This window comes from Danio rerio, chromosome 22, assembly GCF_052040795.2.
Source record: "Danio rerio strain M-AB ecotype USA chromosome 22, GRCz13ab, whole genome shotgun sequence".
In the NCBI taxonomy this organism is placed as follows: domain Eukaryota; kingdom Metazoa; phylum Chordata; class Actinopteri; order Cypriniformes; family Danionidae; genus Danio; species Danio rerio.
This window is the reverse complement of record NC_141042.1, coordinates 729,394-751,222: the sequence shown is the minus strand read 5'-3', so window position 1 is coordinate 751,222 and position 21,829 is coordinate 729,394. Positions and strand designations below refer to the sequence as shown.

General features: G+C 37.9%; 6 protein-coding genes across 7 annotated transcripts in view; 2 read left to right on the top strand and 4 right to left on the bottom strand.

Annotated features, from left to right (window-relative positions):
* Window positions 1–21,829, bottom strand: part of zgc:112334 — a gene marked incomplete at its 3' end in the record, with an annotated part of 817,035 nt that overhangs the window by 244,623 nt on the left and 550,583 nt on the right.
* Window positions 1–21,829, bottom strand: part of prkar2ab (protein kinase, cAMP-dependent, regulatory, type II, alpha, B) — a 773,085-nt gene that overhangs the window by 244,621 nt on the left and 506,635 nt on the right.
* The window catches only part of srsf3b (serine and arginine rich splicing factor 3b), a gene marked incomplete at its 5' end in the record, with an annotated part of 33,222 nt that continues 11,907 nt past the window's right edge, over window positions 515–21,829 (top strand). Inside the window, 2 exon segments of the mRNA NM_201323.2 lie at window positions 515–547; window positions 20,602–20,613.
* Window positions 5,227–15,778, top strand: apobec2a (apolipoprotein B mRNA editing enzyme catalytic subunit 2a). 2 transcript variants are annotated; one of them, NM_001013314.2, is given in 3 exon segments: window positions 5,227–5,463; window positions 12,314–12,837; window positions 15,207–15,778. In NM_001013314.2, coding segments are annotated over 2 exon segments (750 nt in total). In that variant the 5' UTR covers window positions 5,227–5,236; the 3' UTR covers window position 12,837; window positions 15,207–15,778.
* Window positions 16,504–21,829, bottom strand: part of celsr2 (cadherin, EGF LAG seven-pass G-type receptor 2) — a 223,612-nt gene continuing 218,286 nt past the window's right edge. Inside the window, exon 19 of the transcript XR_015521251.1 lies at window positions 16,504–16,622. The gene's annotated coding sequence lies outside the window, so the exon portion shown is untranslated. The remainder of the gene's footprint in view (window positions 16,623–21,829) is intronic.
* On the bottom strand, window positions 18,844–21,411 carry pth4 (parathyroid hormone 4). Its single transcript, NM_001423864.1, is given in 2 exon segments — window positions 18,844–19,869; window positions 20,571–21,411. Coding segments are annotated over 2 exon segments (381 nt in total). The 5' UTR covers window positions 20,672–21,411; the 3' UTR covers window positions 18,844–19,589.

Below are 21,829 nucleotides of genomic sequence, written 5' to 3'. Positions count from 1 at the left end.
TAGTTGTAATATCCATTTTGCAGAGACTTGTAATAAATTAAGTTTATCAAGTCCAATTAAGTTCAGTCAATCATGGGTTTATGTAGTGCAACATTTAGGCCTGACATCGAGATGCGGTTTCACCAATGAGCGACTCTATATACAGTTTCACATTGGGTTGTTTTGCTTTCGTATTATAGTGGACTAGGTCGGCACGATATATTGAAAAAATATCGTTATTGCGATAATAGTATTTTCAAAATTCATATCGCAGAGAAGTGCAGTAAATTAAGTGCATCAAGTCCAATTATGTTCAGTCAATCATGAGTTTATGCAGCGCCACATCTGTGCCTGACATCGAGATGCGTTTTCACTCATGAGCAGCTCTATATGTGTCATATAGTTTTATTGCAATAATAGTAAATGCGATATCCATATTGCAGTGAAGTGTAATAAATCAAGTTCGTTTTATTGCTTGTTTATCCAAATCTGACTGATCAGATGAGGCCTTTACTGTTATCTTTATCTGTGTAAGTGCTGTTAGCTGAAGCTGGAGCTGAAAATAAACACTAATGACGAGAGCCGCAACTGCCAATCGCAATCAGAGGTTGCGCAGAGGTTTTGACAGAGGTCAGAGGTGACAGAGGTTGACATTGTTTTTTTATTTATTTGGCTCAGAAAAGTACACTTTAAATAATGCAGGGCTCCACACAATTTTATCAAAGTGACTTAATTAACTACACTGTTTTTGCTAATTAAATTGTTTTGGACACAAAATTAAGTTGTCCCCAAAAATGTACATGATTTAATGTACAAATAAATCTGCAAATGGGGTAAGCAAAATAATCTTGCTTTTCGTTTTGAGATCAGATGATCTTGCTTACCCCATTGGCACATAATTTGCTGTTTTTAAAGAAGAACTCGACTTTTTTTTGCTAGCCTAGAAAATACTTCTTGATTTAAGAGTTTTTAGATATTTAGACTGGAAAAAGACGAAAAAACTCTAAGTAAGAATGCATTTTTAGCAGTGTGTTTTGATAATAAATCAACGACACGTCATCTGTTACTCTTAAAGCAGAAATGGCCAAATCTCCAGTGTGATGTGGTTTTCCAGAGAACGCTTGAACTGCTGAGGCATATATAAAAGCTCTTTGTTTTCTCCAGACTTAAGATGCTGGCCGCTTCTTCAGAAGAGATAAGATCATGAGTAAATACAATCAGCTGTTTGGTAGAGGAGAGAAAAACAATATTAGATCAGCCGATATAGAGCTCACATTTAAAAAGGTCAAACTTCAAGGCACATTTTCGTTTCATCATTTGAGATATTCATCTCCTGAGGTCGTATTATGATGATAAAGAGACTAGAGTGAGCTAAATCTGATCATAAGTAATTGAAATAACTCCATTATTTCACATAAAACTTTCCATCAGCTGCAGCTTGAGGTTGTTATTGTAATTATCTGGAGTTCGAGCAGTGTAAGAGGTTGGGAAGCCCCTGCTGTGTTTATTCGGTTATACATTGACCACATCTAGTAACGCATGAAGGTCAGTCGGACAGCGAGGAATTCCTGCGGCTTAATTCACAAGCACTGAGTTAATAACTGCTCCAGACTTCATTAATGGGTTAGTTAATGAAGTTCACTGAGGTAAACACACCGGAATCCATCGGTGTTGAACTCCTGCCACCTTGTGGAGAAATCCGGCAACTACAGCACTGACTTTAGTGTGATGAGTTATGAGTTTTAGAAGTTTTCCTTGGTAGTTTTACCTATTTTAAAAAGTACCAGGAGGAATTGGTAGTGCTGTCATGAGTTTTTACTTTATTATGTTGAAAATACCCTAAAATGTAATTTAACCAATGAATTTGATCATCATGTTCATTACAGTTTCACAATATGTTCTGAGGCAATATTTTTATAGTACAATTCACTTAATACAAAGTAAACAAGACTATAAGAATGAATTTAAAATAAAATACAGCAGGTATTTAGAACAAGAATCATTTGATGACACTTGAGAAACTTGCGCTCCAAACGTTTTAAGTAACCCAACATTGGGTAAAATATGAACAAAACTATTTGGGATAAAAAGTGTCATTTAAATTTAATTGATAAATGATGATGGGTTTGTCCATATTTGAACCAGTGTTGGATTACAAAAACCCAGCATTTCTGGTCTAAAATTGTATTAAATGTATTAATTTTTTGTCAGCTTGTTTTAGGAAAAGATTTTGATGTCTTTTATTCATTGTGTTTATCTTATATTTGAATACTTTTTTTCTATCATATTTTTTTATTTATTTTTCATTTTTTGTATTAATCAGCCAAACATAATTAAAAACCTAATGAGGGATTACAGTTTTGGCCCCAAAATATTCATAATGTTCATCTAAATGTTTTATACTTTACTATTACATCATTTAAGCCACCAGGCGTTATCCTTTTTTCACGTCACACTCGCATTTAGTATTGCTTATTCTGTTATATATATATATATATATATATATATATATATATATATATATATATATATATATATATATATATATATATATATATATATATATATGCATAACAAATATGTTACACTCTACAACAATGGAACTTTATTTCACCCGTTATGTTAATGAAAATATATTAATCAACCACACACACACACACACACACACACACACACACACACACACAGACACACACACGAGAAATTCCTGCGGCTCAATTCACAAGCACTGGGTTAATAACTGCTCCAGACTCCATTAATGGGTTAGTTAATGAAGTTCACAGAGGTAAACACACCGGAAACCATCGGTGTGGAACTCCTGCCACCTTGTGGAGAAATCAGGCAAGTACAGCACTGACTTTAGTGTGATGAGTTAAGAGTTTTAGAAGTTTTCCTTTGTAGTTTGGTCCCACTTTATATTAAGTGGCCTTAACTAATATGTACTTACATAGGTATTAATAGTTTGTTACAATGTACTTATTGTGTGAATACATGTATTTACTGTGTACTTACGCTTGATTAAATACATGTATGTAGTTACATCTGTAGTTAACTTTTGTAATTACATTTGTAAATACACTGTTGACTATCCCTTACACCTTAACCCACCCTTAAACCTACCCATGCCACCAAACCTGTCCATAACCCAACCTCTATTCCAACTCAAAAGCACCACAAGTGTTCTCAAATACATTATGAACACAGTAAGTACATTGTATTTATTTTTTGATGTAAGTAGTAGTTAAGGCCACTTAATATAAAGTGGGACCAGGGGTTTTATTAATCAACCATTAAAACCTTTAGAAATAGACATAAAATCCTTTAATTACCGCCAGGAGTTAACAGTTGGTTTTATCATGCCACTTAAAGACAAATAATGACTATTAGAGACCCTGACGACTAATTACGATTTGATTAAAACGAATATAACTTCCATTATGAATTAGCTACCGACATGCTTGTTTTAATTGTTTGTTATATCCACATTATATTTTTGTCACAAACGTATATTTAAAACATTAGAGTAGACAATTTATGTACTTTTTAATACGCTTTTTATAAATAAAAAGTCGATTAGTAAGCTGAATATGAACACTTTATGAAGTGAGGTAAAACTCGCGGTTAATCTGTAACCAATAGCGACACACAGTGACAGTTTACGGTAACAACTGTATTATAAGCAACTTTACAGAAAACTGAAACCATTAAAGCGAACTCGGTCATCTGTCATCAAACCAAACACTACACGAAGGGTTTTTGGATTTACTGCAAACAATAGCGCTGTTTATTGTCGTTTATCATCGCCTCAAGAAACTGACAGCGTCAAAGCCGATGATTGACAGCAGTTTATCCTGCGAGTGCGCATGCGCCTCACGTTTCTAAATGACGCCACTGACAGACGGCGTTCAGTAATAATATAATCAAACAAGTAAATTCCTCTCTTGTAAATACTAACGCATATCCTTCTGGTTTATTATTTTGAATTTTATTTTATTAAAAAAAAATATTTTTTGCAATAATTGCGAGATTTTGTTATGATTTTTATTGTTAAATATTCAGCATATACAATATTAATTTTAAAAAGCTACCTGGGTTATCTATGTAACACTCTTAAATCTTAAAAATGTATATTAATTGCATCTTAGGTAGCAAATCAGTTTCTTAGTTTACCTTTATGTACTAAACTAACTCAAACAAAGAAAAATACAATTAATGCAATTATAGACAAAAAATAAAAAACGACATTTTAATTCACACTCTAAAAAAGCTGGGTTATTGTTACACAATATTGGGTCAAATATGAACAAACCTAACCTCGTATACATTTTTTTTTAACAATTGAATTTAAATGACACTTTTTAACCCAAATGTTGGTCTGGGGTAGGGTTTTGTTCACATTTAATACAACATTGGGTTACTTACAACAACCCAGCATTTTTAGAGCGCAATATTAAGTTTCTTGAGCAACAAACAAACTACATTTGAACAATAAAAATGTTTCCTGATGTGTTTTTTTATATTTATATTTTATAAATCATTGTGGCTTGTGCTTCCTATCAAAGTTTGGGACGCTTTTTACATATTTCGATTATACACAGCGCTGGGTTGTTGTAACACTGGGTCAAATATGGACAAACAACATTAGTTAAATTTTTTCATTCATTTTCCTTTATTTATCAGGGAAATTCACAGTGGAATGAACCGCCAACTTATCCAGCATATGTTTTATGCAGCTCATGCCCTTCCAGCTGGGAAACACCCATACACACTCATTCATTCACACTCATACACTACAGTTTAGTTGATCAGTTCCCCTATAGCGCATGTGTTTAGACTTTGGGGGAAACCGGAGCACCCGGAAAAAAACCACGCCAACACGGGGAGAACATGCAAACTCCACACAGGAACACCAACTGACCCAGTCGGGACTTGAACCAGCGACCTTCTTACTGTGAGGCCACAGTAAAGTGAACTACATTAATAAATCGTCTGTGATCACTCTAATATTAGTTTGGAAGTGACGTTAAACTAGTAAAGCAGAGATGTTTTATTTCATAAGCTGCGATAAACATATTTCAGCATTTAAAAGAGAAGCGCGCAAGACCTTTGTCTGTGTAAGATTTCATTTATCTATCATCTCGAAGGCCAGAAGGTCTTTTAATAGAACTGACCGACAGCTGCACACACACACACACACACACACTCTAGTGCTGTTATAAATACTGAGGTGTGTGTGTGTGTGTGTTTAGTTTCAGAGATGGCCGATAGAAAGGGCAGCAGCGGCGTCAGCTCTCGTCTGAGCGTCAGGAGGAAGGAAAAGGCAGAAAATGATGCCAAGAAAGAGGAGAAAAGCCCAACAGAAGCGGAGAAACCCGAAGTGAACGGGAAAGAAGTGCCGATGGAGAACGGAGAGGCCGGAGCTGCTGCTGCAGACGGAGAAAAACCAGAACCTATAGAGCTGCCGCCATTCGAGACCATCACAGGGTGAGTCTACAGCTTACATACAAATTAAAGTTACCATCCACTGAGAAACAAACTCCTCAGCTCCTGTTAAACGTGCACTGATTTCACTGAGAGGAGTGGAGTCTGCTTCACTGTTGGGATTTTCCACTGTGGTCTTAGTTCTCTAATAAATGAGCTGCGCCTCATAAGACCAAGACCAAACGCAATGAACGTGGTGAATGTGGTGACTTCTGGAGGCGAGAGTGCAGACAGATGCTCAAGACAGTTCTGGAAAGAATAATATTAGAAGAAGAAGAATACATCACAATACTTAATGACGCAAAGACCCTCACACACACATTTATATCTGCAGACCAACATTAATGACGCAAAGACCCTCACACACACATTTATATCTGCACACCAACAGTAATGACACAAAGACCCTCACACACACATTTATATCTGCAGACCAACATTAATGACACAAAGACCCTCACACACACATTTATATCTGCACACCAACATTAATGACACAAAGACCCTCACACACACATTTATATCTGCAGACCAACATTAATGACACAAAGACCCTCACACACACATTTATATCTGCAGACCAACATTAATGACGCAAAGACCCTCACACACACATTTATATCTGCAGACCAACATTAATGACACAAAGACCCTCACACACACATTTATATCTGCAGACCAACATTAATGACACAAAGACCCTCACACACACATTTATATCTGCAGATCAACATTAATGACACAAAGACCCTCACACACACATTTATATCTGCAGATCAACATTAATGACACAAAGACCCTCACACACACATTTATATCTGCAGACCAACATTAATGACACAAAGACCCTCACACACACATTTATATCTGCAGACCAACATTAATGACACAAAGACCCTCACACACACATTTATATCTGCAGACCAACATTAATGACACAGACCCTCACACACACATTTATATCTGCAGATCAACATTAATGACACAAAGACCCTCACACACACATTTATATCTGCACACCAACATTAATGACGCAAAGACCCTCACACACACATTTATATCTGCAGACCAACATTAATGACACAAAGACCCTCACACACACATTTATATCTGCAGACCAACATTAATGACACAAAGACCCTCACACACACATTTATATCTGCAGACCAACATTAATGACACAAAGACCCCCACACACACATTTATATCTGCACACCAACATTAATGACACAAAGACCCTCACACACACACATTTATATCTGCAGACCAACATTAATGACACAAAGACCCTCACACACACATTTATATCTGCAGACCAACAATAATGACGCAAAGACCCTCACACACACATTTATATATGCAGACCAACATTAATGACGCAAAGACCCTCACACACACATTTATATCTGCAGACCAACATTAATGACACAAAGACCCTCACACACACATTTATATCTGCAGACCAACATTAATGACGCAAATACCCTCACACACACATTTATATCTGCACACCAACATTAATGACGCAAAGACCCTCACACACACATTTATATCTGCAGACCAACATTAATGACACAAAGACCCTCACACACACATTTATATCTGCAGACCAATATTAATGACGCAAAGACCCTCACACACATATTTATATCTGCACACCAACATTAATGACGCAAAGACCCTCACACACACATTTATATCTGCAGATCAACATTAATGACCCAAAGACCCTCACACACACATTTATATCTGCACACCAACATTAATGACGCAAAGACCCTCACACACACATTTATATCTGCAGACCAACATTAATGACGCAAAGACCCTCACACACACATTTATATCTGCAGACCAACATTACTGACACAAAGACCCTCACACACACATTTATATCTGCAGACCAACATTAATGACACAAAGACCCTCACACACACATTTACATCTGCACACCAACATTAATGACGCAAAGACCCTCACACACACATTTATATCTGCACACCAACATTAATGACGCAAAGACCCTCACACACACACATTTATATCTGCAGACCAACATTAATGACACAAAGACCCTCACACACACATTTATATCTGCAGACCAACATTAATGACACAAAGACCCTCACACACACATTTATATCTGCAGACCAACATTAGTCCCGCCCTAAAGCATTGCTAGTCCCGCAATCCAGCAATGGTAACCCCGCCCTAATGCACTGATAGCTCCACCCTGAAGGCCTTCCATGTGACCAGGAAGTGAAGAACAGTGATTGCGAGGGAAAGGGAAGGTTATGATATATGATTTAATATTCTGAAGGCAAAGGATTTTTTACACAATAACGAAGTGCACAGATACATTGTTTATAATACAAATATAGCAATAAGAAGAGTAGATTTGGATTTCATTGTGCCGTTCAGGTTTCTCCATGCAGTTGTAGAGCGCTCAGGGCTGGTGTGTGTTTCTCCGTGTGTGTATTGGGGAATGTGTGTTGGTTCAGGTGGAATGGAGCAGATAAACTCAGCCCAGCCCCCAGCAGGACGGCTGCGTCTGACAGGCTGTGATGTGACCCGCTGTCTGCTGCCGCTCTCAAGAACACACTCTTAAAAATAACCTAACAACATACATCTGCTGCTTCGGGAAACACACACACACACACACAGCAACTTGCAACCTCGCTGATCTCCAAAACATTAAAGGTAAAAATAACAGAAGATTCCCTCGACATAAAGAACACTGAAATGAAGTCCTTGAGATTACGCCAGAAGTCTTCTTAGATGCCGTTTGTTTTAAAACCCACAAGTGTAGCAGAAACTAAACAAAACTAATGGCCTGGGAAACACCCATTCACAACCTAGTTCATCAACTCCCCTATAGCGCATGTGTTTGGACTGTGGGGGAAACCGGAGCACTTGGGGGAAACCCACGCCAACACGGGGAGAACATGCAAACTCCACACAGAAACACCAACTGACCCGGCCGGGACTCGAACCAGCGACTTTCCTTGCTGTGAGGCCACAGTGCTAACCACTGAGCCACTATGCTGCCCTGGCTAGGATTACGCCCATTCACAAGGGGCGTCTGCGTCAACACTTCCCATTCACTTTGAATCGGTGACGTCAGGCGTTGCTGAACTGCATTGTAGATCCGTCGGCGCCACTTCAGAGGCTTTGCTCGCTGCAGAAGTTGGGACTAGCTCAACTTTTCAAGCACAGATGGAAGCGTCAGCCAATCAGATCGCTATATGCAAATACACCAGCTAGACAGTGGCCTATTGCTGACTGAATTTCATTGGTTGATGCTGCTATGACGATTGCCTTTGCCCCATCTTCAGACACGCCCTCTGTCAAGCGTTTACGCCCCGTGTGAATAGGGTGTTAGTGATGTAGAGTAAGATCATACTTTAATAGTGCTAATACAACATTAATATCTGGATAATAGGCAGGCAGTACACCAGTAGTAAATGGTGTAAATTGTTACCTAAACTAAAGTGCTTCCATTTCAGATATGTAAAGCATGAACTGAATGAGCATTGTGCATGAATTCTGCTTTATAAATAAACTAGCCTGCCTGCCTGCCTGTGTGTAAACTCAGCTTTGGAAACTGATTGAGAGTCTTTAATTGACCTTTGGTTTGGGCTTTTCCATTTCCGACTGGCATTCATGAGCCCAAATGTGTGTTTGATGAGCCAGTGCTGATGAGCCGAGTTTTACAGACACATTAAAGCTGCGAAATTGTTGTGGATCATCGAGTAGCAGGTGCCCATCACGGCTGCATCAGGTTCATCTGGCAGCCAACGCAGACAATGCCTCCTGAGCTGTTCTGTATATGGGTCAGACGCCAAGAATAAAGATCTGCCCCCGCTGGGGATATTTATAACCCTAACAGCCCTTCCATCTGTCAGCCTGTGAAGGAGCTGTTAAAAACAACCACAGAAACCCCCTTCAGACCACTGCTGAGAACACTTTATGCCTGCTTTATATTGTAGATTGGCTGGTGGTCACTCTCAGGTGTTAGGGTGATGTCAGATAAAGGCACAGCTAAAGTAGTTCCGGCAGGTTTAGAGTGCATTACAGCTCCATATATCACTCCGCTGAATGATTAGAGTTATCACACGGCTACAACAGTCAGACATCACATCAGGACAAAACAGAAGGAGGAGATGTGGAGGACACTAGTGCTGCACACAGGAGGACTAATAAACTCTCAAACACAACATCTCAACTGTGGATTTAGCATCTGAGACTTAGTAATTAATAAATATTCCTAACTTAAAGAATGCTGCTGTATAATTAAGACACATTTAGGATGGAGCGTGAGATTGACTGGCGGATTGGTGCAGCAGGAGCCGTAATGCTACCGCTCCGTTGTGGTAAAGTAGGAGCTGAGCTGAAAGGCAAAGCTTTCGATTTAGCGGTCAATCTGCGTTCCTACTCTCACCTATGGTCATGAGCTTTGGGTCATGACTGAAAGGACAAGATCTCGGATACAAGCGGCCGTAATAAGTTTCCTTCGAAGGGTGGCAGGGCGCACTGGTGATAGGGTGAGGAGCTCTAATAGTGGAGATAGCCAGAGTAGAGTCGCTGCTCCCCCACATCCAGAGAAGTCAGCTGAGGTGGCTCAGGCATCTGTTGTGGATGCCTCCTGGATGCCTACCTTGGGAGGTGTTCCAGGCATGTCCCACCGGAAGAAGGCCTCGGGAAAGACCCAATCTATGCTTTTTAAAATACTGTTGGTTGGGTTTAGGGAAGTTTGGTGGGCGGGTCAATCTGTGCTTTTTACAACATTATCGGTTGGGTTTAGGGAAGGGGGTGGGCGGGTCAATCTGTGCTTTTTAAAACACTATTGGTTGGGTTTAGGGGAGGGGGTGGGTGGGTCAATCTGTGCTTTTTAAAACACTATTGGTTGGGTTTAAGAAAGGGGATGGGCTGGTCAATTTGTGCTTTTTAAAACACTATTGTTTGGGTTTAGGGAAGGTTGGTGGGCGGGTCAATCTGTGCTTTTTAAAACACTATTGGTTGGGTTTAAGAAAGGGGATGGGTTTGTCAATTTGTGCTTTTTAAAACACTATTGGTTGGGTTTAGGGAAGGTTGGTGGGCGGGTCAATCTGTGCTTTTTAAAACACTATTGGTTGGGTTTAAGAAAGGGGGTGGGCGGGTCAATCCGTGCTTTTTAAAACACTATTGGTTGGGTTTAGAGAAGGGGGTGGGCGGGTTAATCTGTGCTTTTTACAACACTATTGGTTGGGTTTAGGAAAGGGGGTGGGCTGGTCAATCCGTGCTTTTTAAAACCCTATTGGTTGGGTTTAGAGAAGGGGGTGGGCAGGTTAATCTGTGCTTTTTAAAACACTATTGGTTGGGTTTAGAGAAGGGGGTGGGCGGGTTAATCTGTGCTTTTTACAACACTATTGGTTGGGTTTAGGAAAGGGGGTGGGCTGGTCAATCCGTGCTTTTTAAAACCCTATTGGTTGGGTTTAGAGAAGGGGGTGGGCAGGTTAATCTGTGCTTTTTAAAACACTATTGGTTGGGTTTAGGGAAGGTTGGTGGGCGGGTCAATCTGTGCTTTTTAAAACACTATTGGTTGGGTTTAGAGAAGGGGGTGGGCAGGTTAATCTGTGCTTTTTAAAACACTATTGGTTGGGTTTAGAGAAGGGGGTGGGCGGGTTAATCTGTGCTTTTTACAACACTATTGGTTGGGTTTAGGAAAGGGGGTGGGCTGGTCAATCCATGCTTTTTAAAACCCTATTGGTTGGGTTATTGGTGGGGTCATCGGTCGCTTGATCAGTCAGTAAGTCGGTCAGTTAGGCTGAAAAACTGTACACAGCAGCCTCTGGCGGATTCGCTGCAAAAAAACTTAGCTCCTGGGATATATTTGGCGCTCTCCAGAATAATATATAGGGGTACATAATTAGAAAGATCCTGGGTTGATGTAAACCTTAAATTTTTTAACTTGAAACATGCTGTAAAAGACACATTTACATAGAAAAACTATGAAAAAGTAGCATTGGAACAGAAAAATTAGTTTGAGGCAAATGGCCTCAAACTGGTCTGTTTATCTTTGTTTGAAACACCTATTATTACCTGTATTACACATTTTTTTATTGCAATCGGAAATACCTTGAAGTGTTTTAAACACTATTGAACTTTTTTAATTTAAGAAAAATGATATTATAATCAATGTAAATTAAGTTACAATATAAGTGGTTCCTCGTTTGATAAAGGGTTCATGTAGATTGTTCATGCTATTCCAATACAGAACCATTGAAGACCACATGAACCAGAAGCTGCTGAGACCTTTAATTCAGTATGTTGATGTGCTTCCAACTGAATCTGAATATTGAGTAGAGGGCGGGGCTTTCTATTTGTGCATCATTCCCTCATGTATAGGAATATTGAATATTGTGTCTGAAGCTCAAACTGACATCATCAGAGAAGGAGCCAGTCAGAAGCAGACGATCAGATCGAAGATTACCAAAACAAGCATTATTTTCAGTGTATTAACTTGCACAAATTAGTTGTTCACCTAAAGAATAACTGTGCGCTGGCGAACCAAACATCGTACATTTTGTTTTCTTACAGGCTTTAGGTTAACTTGTTTTGCTTGGTTTTTTTGTTGTTTACATAACTCTATCCATTATTATTCTGTATGTTTAAATCCAGCAGATTATGCTGTATATTCCACATGTCATGTATTTACTGTTATTCAAGCATCTGCTTAATTATAAATGTCAGTGCATCTGACAAATAAACAGTATAAGTGTAAGATTTGAGCTGTTTCAGCTCATTGTAAACAGATCATTTTGAGTGTTTTGAGCAAACTGCCTCATCAATCCTCTGCCTTGTGTGTCCGCAGGGATCGCATGGACCCGTTTTTCTTCAAGTTCCAGTTCAAGAACGTGGAGTACTCGTCCGGCCGGAATAAAACCTTCCTGTGTTACCTGGTGGACCACGGCGGCGAAGGCCTGATGAGGGGCTACATTGAGGACGAGCACGCTGGCGGACACGCAGAGGAAGCCTTTTTCCAGCAGATCCTGACCAACTACGACCCGGCCTGCAAATACACCATCACCTGGTACATGTCCTCCAGTCCCTGCGCCAACTGCGCAACCAAGCTGGCGGAGATCCTGCGCTCCAGGAAGAACATCCGGCTGGCCATCTTTTCGTCGCGGCTGTTCGAGTGGGAGGAGCCTGAGATCCAGGCAGGGCTGAAGCTACTAGCGTCCGTCGGCTGCAAACTGCGCATGATGAAGCCGCTGGATTTCACCTACACCTGGGACACGTTCGTGGAGAGCGACGAACAGCAGTTCACACCCTGGGAGGACTGTCAGGAGAACTACGAGTACTACCAGGACAAACTGGCCGACATCCTGCAGTGATGTAAGAGATCGAGCACATTTGCAGAGCTGGGTGGATTACTTGTGAAGTAACTGATTACAAATTACCTGATAAAAGATACTTTTAGATTACCTGTATGGTAGAGTAATTTGACCACTTTTGGATTACATTTAGATTACCTTGATGATAGAATCATTTGGCTACTGTTAGATTACATTTAGATTACCTTTATGGTAAAGTAAATGGACTACTTTTGGATTACATTTAGGTTACTGTTATAGTAGCATAATTTGATTACCTTTGTATTACATTTAGATTACCTTTATGATAGAGTATGTTGACTACTGTTAGATTACATTTATATTGCTTTTATGGTAGAGTAATTTGTCTACATTTGGATTACATTTAGATTACTTTTATAGTAGCATAATTTCATTACGTCTAGATTACATTTGGATTACCTTTATGATAGAGTCATTTGACTACTGTTAGATTACATTAGGTTACCTTTATGGTAAAGTAAATGGACTACTTTTGGATTACATTTAGATTACTTTTATAATAGCATAAATTGATTACTTTTGGATTACATTTAGATTAACCTAAAGGTAGAATAATTGGACTACTGTTAAATTACATTTATATTAATTTTATTGTAAAGGTAGTAATTTGTCTACATTTGGATTACATTTAGATTACTTTTAAAGTAGCGTAAATTGATAACTTTTGGGCTACATTTAGATTACATTGAAGGTGGAGTAATTTGACTACTGTTAGACTACATTTAAATTACCTTCAACACCTTTAATAGCATAATATAACTACTGTTGGATTGTATTTAGATTACCTTTATGGAAGCGCAAATGACTACTTTTGGATTACATTTAGATTACTTTATGGTAACGTAATTTGACTGCTTTTGGATTACATTTAGATTACTTTATGGTAATGTAATTTGACTATTTTTGGATTACATTTACACGTGGATTATTTTATGATAGCATAATTTGACTGCTTTTGGATAACATTTAGATTACCTTCATGGTAAATTAATTAGATTTTTTGGATTACATTTTGATTACTTTTATTGTAACACAATTTGACTACTTTTGGATTACATGTAGTTTACCTTTATGGTAGCGTAATTTGTCCACTGTTGGATTACACAAAGATTACTTTTATTGTAACACAATTTGACTACTTTTAGATTACTTTATGGTAGCGTAATTTGACTACTTTTGGATTACATTTAGATTACTTTATAATAGTATAATTTGACTAATTTTGGAATACGTTTAGGTTACCTTTATGGTACAGTGATTTGACTATTGTTAGATTACATTTATATTACCTTTATTTTTAAGTAATTTGACTTTGGATTACTTTTAGATTACTTTTATTGTAACACAATTTGACTACTTTTGAATAACATTTAGATTACGTTTATGGTAGCGTAATTTGACTACTGTTGGGTTACATTTAGATTACTTTATAATAGTATAATTTGACTAATTTTGGAATACGTTTAGATTACCTTTATGGTACAGTGATTTGACTACTGTTGGATTACATTTATATTACCTTTATGTTGAAGTAATTTGACTTTTTGGATTACATTTAGATTACTTTTATCGTTACACAAGTTGACTACTTTTGAATAACATTTAGATTACGTTTATGGTAGCGTAATTTGACTACTGTTGGGTTACACTTAGATTACTTTTATGTAATGCAGTTTGACTACTTATGGATTACATTTAGATTACTTTTGTAGCCTTTTTTGATGTCACATGTATTGAAGCAGGATGTTCTTGTACTATTGTGACAGCTGCAAAGAAAAAAACATCAGCAAATAGAGCCACAAAGGCTTATTTAAGAATAGTTACAAAGAAAATTGTACATTTAGATAACAGCAACATAATAAAAATGTTTTACATTAATTACCTTCAATTAAAGCTGATTTAGCAGGATGAAACAGACAAAAATAGTTATAATAGGATTCTTTAAGTTAAATTTTAAGGCAAAATGTCCCTAAATACACATAAAAACATTGTTGTTTACTTGATATAACTTGTGTTATTATTCAAATTCTTGCTGCTGGCATTCCCGTAAGGGCTACTGTTTGAGGGTTGCTATGTTGAGAAAAGCAGACACTGTCTTCAAAATATAGACACGACTGAAATAGTAAGTGTAGTATACGCTATTCTGAACACTCATAATATCAAGGACTAAAATGATCTAAGATGTTAATAGAGTTCAGTCCGCCGTGTGGAGCTCAGATATCCTAGCGTCTAGCATTAGCACTCATTTGATGATTCAGGTCTCTTCTTACTTTAGCTTCTGGGTCAACATGTTCTTCACTGAAATATATGTTAGACTGTTCAAGCTTTATTTCTCTTTTTTTTTTGCAGGATGATGAAGCTAGTCGACGCACACGACGCAGAGCGTGTTTGTGTATGTGAGAGGAACCTGATTCATTGAATACTTGTATGATTAAGAGAGTTTATACTTTATAATTAATGTTTGAGTTAATCAAATCTTTGTTTACGTTTTGTTCGTGTTTACTTGTCTGTGATGGACACGTTTCATATTTCATACCCATTTATCTGCCTTATTGTTTATTTTGCAACACAGAGGTTTTTCTTTGACTACAAGAACAACAAAGTACATCACATCGAAAACAATTGCGCTGAAAATCTCTGTGTTCATGTCATCTGAATGTAGCTACTGTTTTCATTTCATTTATTTGATTTGTTTTCAGTATCAAGACGGGAAAACTCGCATATTACACAAAAATAAGGAGCATTTTGAGCAATTTCAGTTTTATTTATGATTTTATACTCATCGCACTCTTTCATACTGTGAATTAATCAGGTAGTTTTGTTATAATAGCTACAAACTCAACTGTAAACACCGTTCCTGCTGCTGCATATAAATGACATATTTGTGGAAGCAATAAACCATAAACAACCTTCACTATTTTGCAACATGAATAACGTGCAGTATTTGGCGTGTGGTGTACAAAAATAATCACTACCACATTTAACCTGGCATGTACAGCGATGTTTCATGAAAGCACCTTTAATCACGTACACAATCAGCAGTCCATATAAATAGAATTAATTGATATACTTCAATCTTTCTGATGATACCCAGAGAGCAGAACGTCCCCTGGATCTAAGGATGAGTGATAGTCTTGACACATTTAAATCTCGTCTAGAGACCATGTTTTTAAGCAGGCTTTCCTTTAACCATTCATGTTTTTTATCATGTTATTTTATATTGGCGATGTGCGTTTACACCGGTTTGGTCAATGCTTATTTAGTAATGTTTTATTGTTTGTTTTTGTTTATTTATTATTTGCTTATTGTAAGGCGACCTTGGGTGTCTAGAAAAGCTCCATTTACAAATAAAATTATTTATTTATTATTATTATTATTATTATTGAATTATCATTGAATTAACAGTTGGAGTGTTGAAAATTTAACGTTGAGTTTTCATCAGGTTTGCACCCTCAAATAACGTTTGTTTAACGATAGAAAGATTCAAGAACACAGACGCGGTGATTAAGTTAACGATATCATTGAGTGTTATTGATAATTCATGATGAACACCTGGTAGATATCATACATAAAACATACAGTTGAAGTCAGAATTATTCGCCCCCCTGTTTACTTTTTCCCCACTTTCTGTTTAACAGAGAGCAGATTTCTCCAACACATTTATAATCATAACAGTGTTAATAACTCATCTCTAATAACTGATTTATTTTCTCTTTGTCATGATGACAGTGAATAATATTAGACTAGATATTCTTCAAGACACTTCTTTACAGCTTAAAGAGACATTTAAAGGCTTCACTAGATTAATTAGGGTAAAGTTAGGGTAATTAGGCAAGTCATTGTATAATGATGGTTTGTTCTGGAGATTATCGAAAACAAATAAAGCTTAAAGGGGCTAATAATATTGACCTTAAAATGGTGTTTAAAAAATTAGAAACTGCTTTTATTCTAGTCGAAATAAAACAAATAAGACTTTCTCCAGAAGAAAAAAAATATTATCAGACATAATGTGAACATTTCCTGAATCTGTTCAACATCATTTAAAAATGAATATTTAAAAAAGAAACTCAGAGGGAGGCGAATAATTCTGACTTCAACTGTATTATATATTAGATGAAAACGATATTTGAGCGTGCCAACCTGAGGTCTGTTCTTCGTACCTCGCTTAAATGATCTAAGATGATTTGGCAGATCCTGGATCTGTTCATCTTGATAACTGATCTCTGGCTAATTTGGTTCTTCAAAGAAGTTCATGAATTAGATTAGATTGTCTGGATGAACTGATCTGAGATCTGCGTGTGTTGTGAAGGACAGATCTATCCATCCCCAAAATCATGATCAGCAATGCAACGATTGGCTGACGGCACAGCAGCGCAATGACATCATCTGATTAATATTCAATTAACCATGTAAGCAAAATGATTTAAAATTCGAAGTAAACGGTTTGCTAAATATGACACACAATAACTTCCCACGTTTGTTGTGAGCTGCAGGCTTTACACTTTTATCTGTCAAGAGTATTCAGCAACTTATTTAGCTTTACATTTAGAGCAGATTTTCTTTAATCTTGTAGCCGAGGCCTATTTTAGTTTCTTAATTGCTCTAAGGAATTTAAATTAATTAATTGTGCATCAATAAGCATGTTGATATTGGGAAAGGCGTCTGCAACTTTTGCGAAGCATCAAATCACCGACATATAAGCTGTCAAAACATGTGCATGACTGCACAAATTACCATTCCTTTATAAAAAAAACTAACAAACAACAGTGGAATATTGTGCATGTCTTTCATCACACAGAAGTTGTACTAAAGCTGGATCAGTACCTTAAAATAGTACACGTTTATATCTAAAAATCCATATTAATAAATGTCTGTTTGATCCCCTCTGGGGAAAAAAACACCCCGTTTCTGTACTTTTATTATGGAGTGCAGATTGCAGAAGCTTTATTTATATATATTTTGAATGTATATGTATAAAAACATAAATATTATTTATTATTTAATATTATATTAATTATTATAAATGATAAATGTGTATATATAAACTTTTGTTTTACTATTTTACCATGGGTTTATACTCTATAGGTTATTACTAGGGCCAGACGGAATCTGCTGACATTTTTTGCTATTTCTGCGCAGAAGTTTGTAAAAAAATATTTTTGGAGTATCATACCTAAAACCCCTAATATGCGAAATAAAAAATAAAATATTTTTATCTTGTATTTAATGTTTAAAATGCAAATCCAATTAGATTCACTTGGTATTTGGTAAACAAAGCAAGACTCTCATATAATATCTCGACTAAAAGACAGAGAACATGACTGCACACACTGCACTGCACATAAATCAGATGAACATTTCCATTTTAGTCAATAAAATTACTATAATTTAAAAACTGAATAAATATAGATCTACACACATTTACTCAAGTAAATAAACAGAATTAATGATGAGCTAAAAATCTGAGGAAAATCTGCAGAATTCTGCGCACACAAATTTCATGTGGGCCTATAGTTATTACTGTAGGAAAATATCAGACTTTGGTACATACTTTCAATATTACCTTAGCTTGAATTGACCCGATTTTAATCCTGTTTATATGAAATGAGCCTGCTCCTGAGCAGGTTTGAGCTACCAGAACTGGTACAATGACAACAACTCTCGGTTTTGAAGATCGAAACAATCCTGGATCGTGTCAAATCGTCAATAACCAAATCCAGCTAACTGAGTAATTCACGTACGAAGAACGGACCCCAGATGAAAACTCAACGTTGAATTTTCAACTATCTAATTGTTGATTGAATTCTGCTATCTGGAAAATAATACACAATAACCATGGTAGCTTATTTGAACAAAGCCCACCTAAAATATGTCAATAATTTATAGTAAACACTAGTGTTTTTGAACCATACTGTATTACACTGTATATTTTATAGTATTCACAACTATTTGTTAAATGCTGCAGCGTGCTGTATTAACCAACACAATCTCTCGGCAATTCGTAACTTTTAGATTTTGTGGCTAATTCGTATGAATTCATATGATCTATATCAAACAATTTAGTACGATTTGTTCATCACCCAATAACGGTTAGGGTTAGGGGTGGAGTTAGGTGCCACGCCTCCTTTTTAAAATCGCACATTTTCGTATAACTGAACTCGTATGAATTAGCCACTAAACTGACAAAACGTAAAATACTTACATTTCCTCGCGAAATCAGGCTGTATTTACTGATAAACTGTAGTTTTTAATGCAGTTAACTGTGGTGTATTGTACTACAATATACCTTATAGTTGTAGGAATCTAAGGTATTGTTTCATTTGTTTATATTTCTCTAGTTGTTGTGTTACCATAGCCATTGTATAATCACCACAGCAGATTAATTCCAGTGCTTTACTATAATATGGTTCAAAAACACCACAGTATGACTTACAGTAGTATTTTTTTCACGAGGGAAAGATTTAGCTACTTATTATATAGTATAGTCATCGTGTATCACACAAAACCGATGCTATAGTTCATGTTAGAAGGCTTAAAATGCAGATTTACACAGCGCGGGTGCGGGTGAATATCAGTTTGCGCTTCTTCCGTTCGCGCATGTGCACTGGATCGCTTACAATAAAGCCAATGAATGCGTTAAATGAGTATAAAACAGACTCCTTGTTTATAATGGCAGCCATCTAGAATTGTTCTGTCAGTGTCTATGCTCGATTTTCTGTGGGTTATCGAGCGTTATTTCTCCGGTTCTCCGAGGCCGAACGTCAGGTGTGGCCGGTACATGTCGCTGAGCAGCGTCTCCAGCGCCCTCTTCTGGCCGCCGCTGCTCTCCTCTCTGCCGGGCTGAGAGTAGAGCTGCGCCCCGCGAGAGCGCCACCTGCTGTCGGGCTCCAGTGTTCGCGCCTGCGCAGTGTGAAGCCCCTCAATGGCGCTGGACAGCCAGATCAGACGCTTCAGACTCTGAATGGAGCGACCGCGGTCATGCATCAGCTGGTGCTCTGTGACCGCACGCCTACTGCAGAGACGGATAGATAGATAGATGAACAGACAGACAAACAGATAGATAGATAGATAGATAGATAGATAGATAGATAGATAGATAGATAGATAGATAGATAGATAGATAGATAGATAGATAGATAGATAGATAGATGGATGGATGGATGGATGGATGGATGGATGGATGGATGGATGGATGGATGGATGGATGGATGGACAGATATATAGATAGACAGACAGACAGACCGATAGATAGATAGATAGATAGATAGATAGATAGATAGATAGATAGATAGATAGATAGATAGATAGATAGATAGATAGATAGATAGATAGATAGATAGATAGATAGATGGATGGATGGATGGATGGATGGATGGATGGATGGATGGATGGACGGACAGATAGATAGACAGACAGACAGACCAATAGATAGATAGATAGATAGATAGATAGATAGATAGATAGATGGATGGATGGATGGATGGATGGATGGATGGACGGACGGACGGACGGACGGACGGACGGATGGATGGACAGATAGATAGACAGACAGACCGATAGATAGATAGATAGATAGATAGATAGATAGATAGATAGATAGATAGATAGATAGATAGATAGATAGATAGATAGATGGATGGATGGATGGATGGATGGATGGATGGATGGATGGATGGATGGATGGATGGATGGACAGACAGACAGATATTGTACCTCTCGCTCTCCTGGCAGTGCACGGCGGCGACCACCATCAGCATCATGAGAGCGACGCGCTGCTGACATCTCTGCATCTTCAACATGGTCCACAAACACATCAACGCCTGGAGCTGAAGAGCAAAAGCATGAACCCACAGAGCTTCACCTGTGCTGCGTGTCTCCTGCAGGTGTTTGACTGACAGACGCTCGCTTCCTGCGTTTATATAGACCCCGAACACACAGGAAGTGACATCAGACTCCACCGACTTCCAATTATCATGCGAATATGCTTCAGTTGCTTCCACCGGCTCATTGATAATGGATGCACCAAACTACTGATCAGTCGTGGTTTTGGGTGTCGCTCCATTCCGGCGCCCCAACTGAGATCACAGACACATTCTGTTCAATAGAAGTGTGATTCTGCTGACGGAGAGGTGAATCAGCTGGAGAATAGATGAGGAAGTGTTTTGGTTTGAGGAGTTGGTGGCTGTTTGTGTCCGTAATAAGCGTTCTAGTTAAAATGCCTTTGCGTTGGAACTTCAGAGCTTGGCAATGGCGTCGGCTGGTTTCCAGGTCAGCAGACGGATGAGAGCATCCCTCTCCATAGCAGCACGTCATGGATGTGGTTTCTACAGGTGAGGAATGCGAGCGCTTGATGAGGATCTGAGCGCTGATTCCTGCAGAGTCAAACATCTCTGATTAGCAACCGCACACACAACTCATATAGGGTCAATCACTCCGACATGATCACTGTGCCATCGCCAACTCATTAAAGAAACTCTGCTGAAGCTTTATTGCCAATGCTGTGTGCACAGTCAACATGTTGAGGAGTGGAAATGTACATTTAACACAGCGTATAACAGCTGATACTTGCCTATCATGCATGACACATTGGCCTGTGTGTGAAACCACCCCAAATATAGGCCTCAAATATCGCCTTTCCGCTAAATAGTTGACTCTCAATAGTTGGTTTTGTGAATGTGAACAACGGTAGTTATTTCAATACAAAACACGTCGAGTGAGAGTTATATCACTTTAACTAGTTTACTGTTTCGTGGAACAGCAGTTCTTCTTTATTATACTGGCGGCCTGGTGTCATATGCACATGCTTCCACCTACAGTTCATATATACACACACACACACACACACAGTTAAAGTCAGAGTTATTCACTCCCCTGTTTATTTTTGCCCCAATTTCTGTTTAACAGAGAGCAGATTTATTCAACACATGTATAATCATAATAGTGTTAATTACTCATCTCTAATCACTGATTTA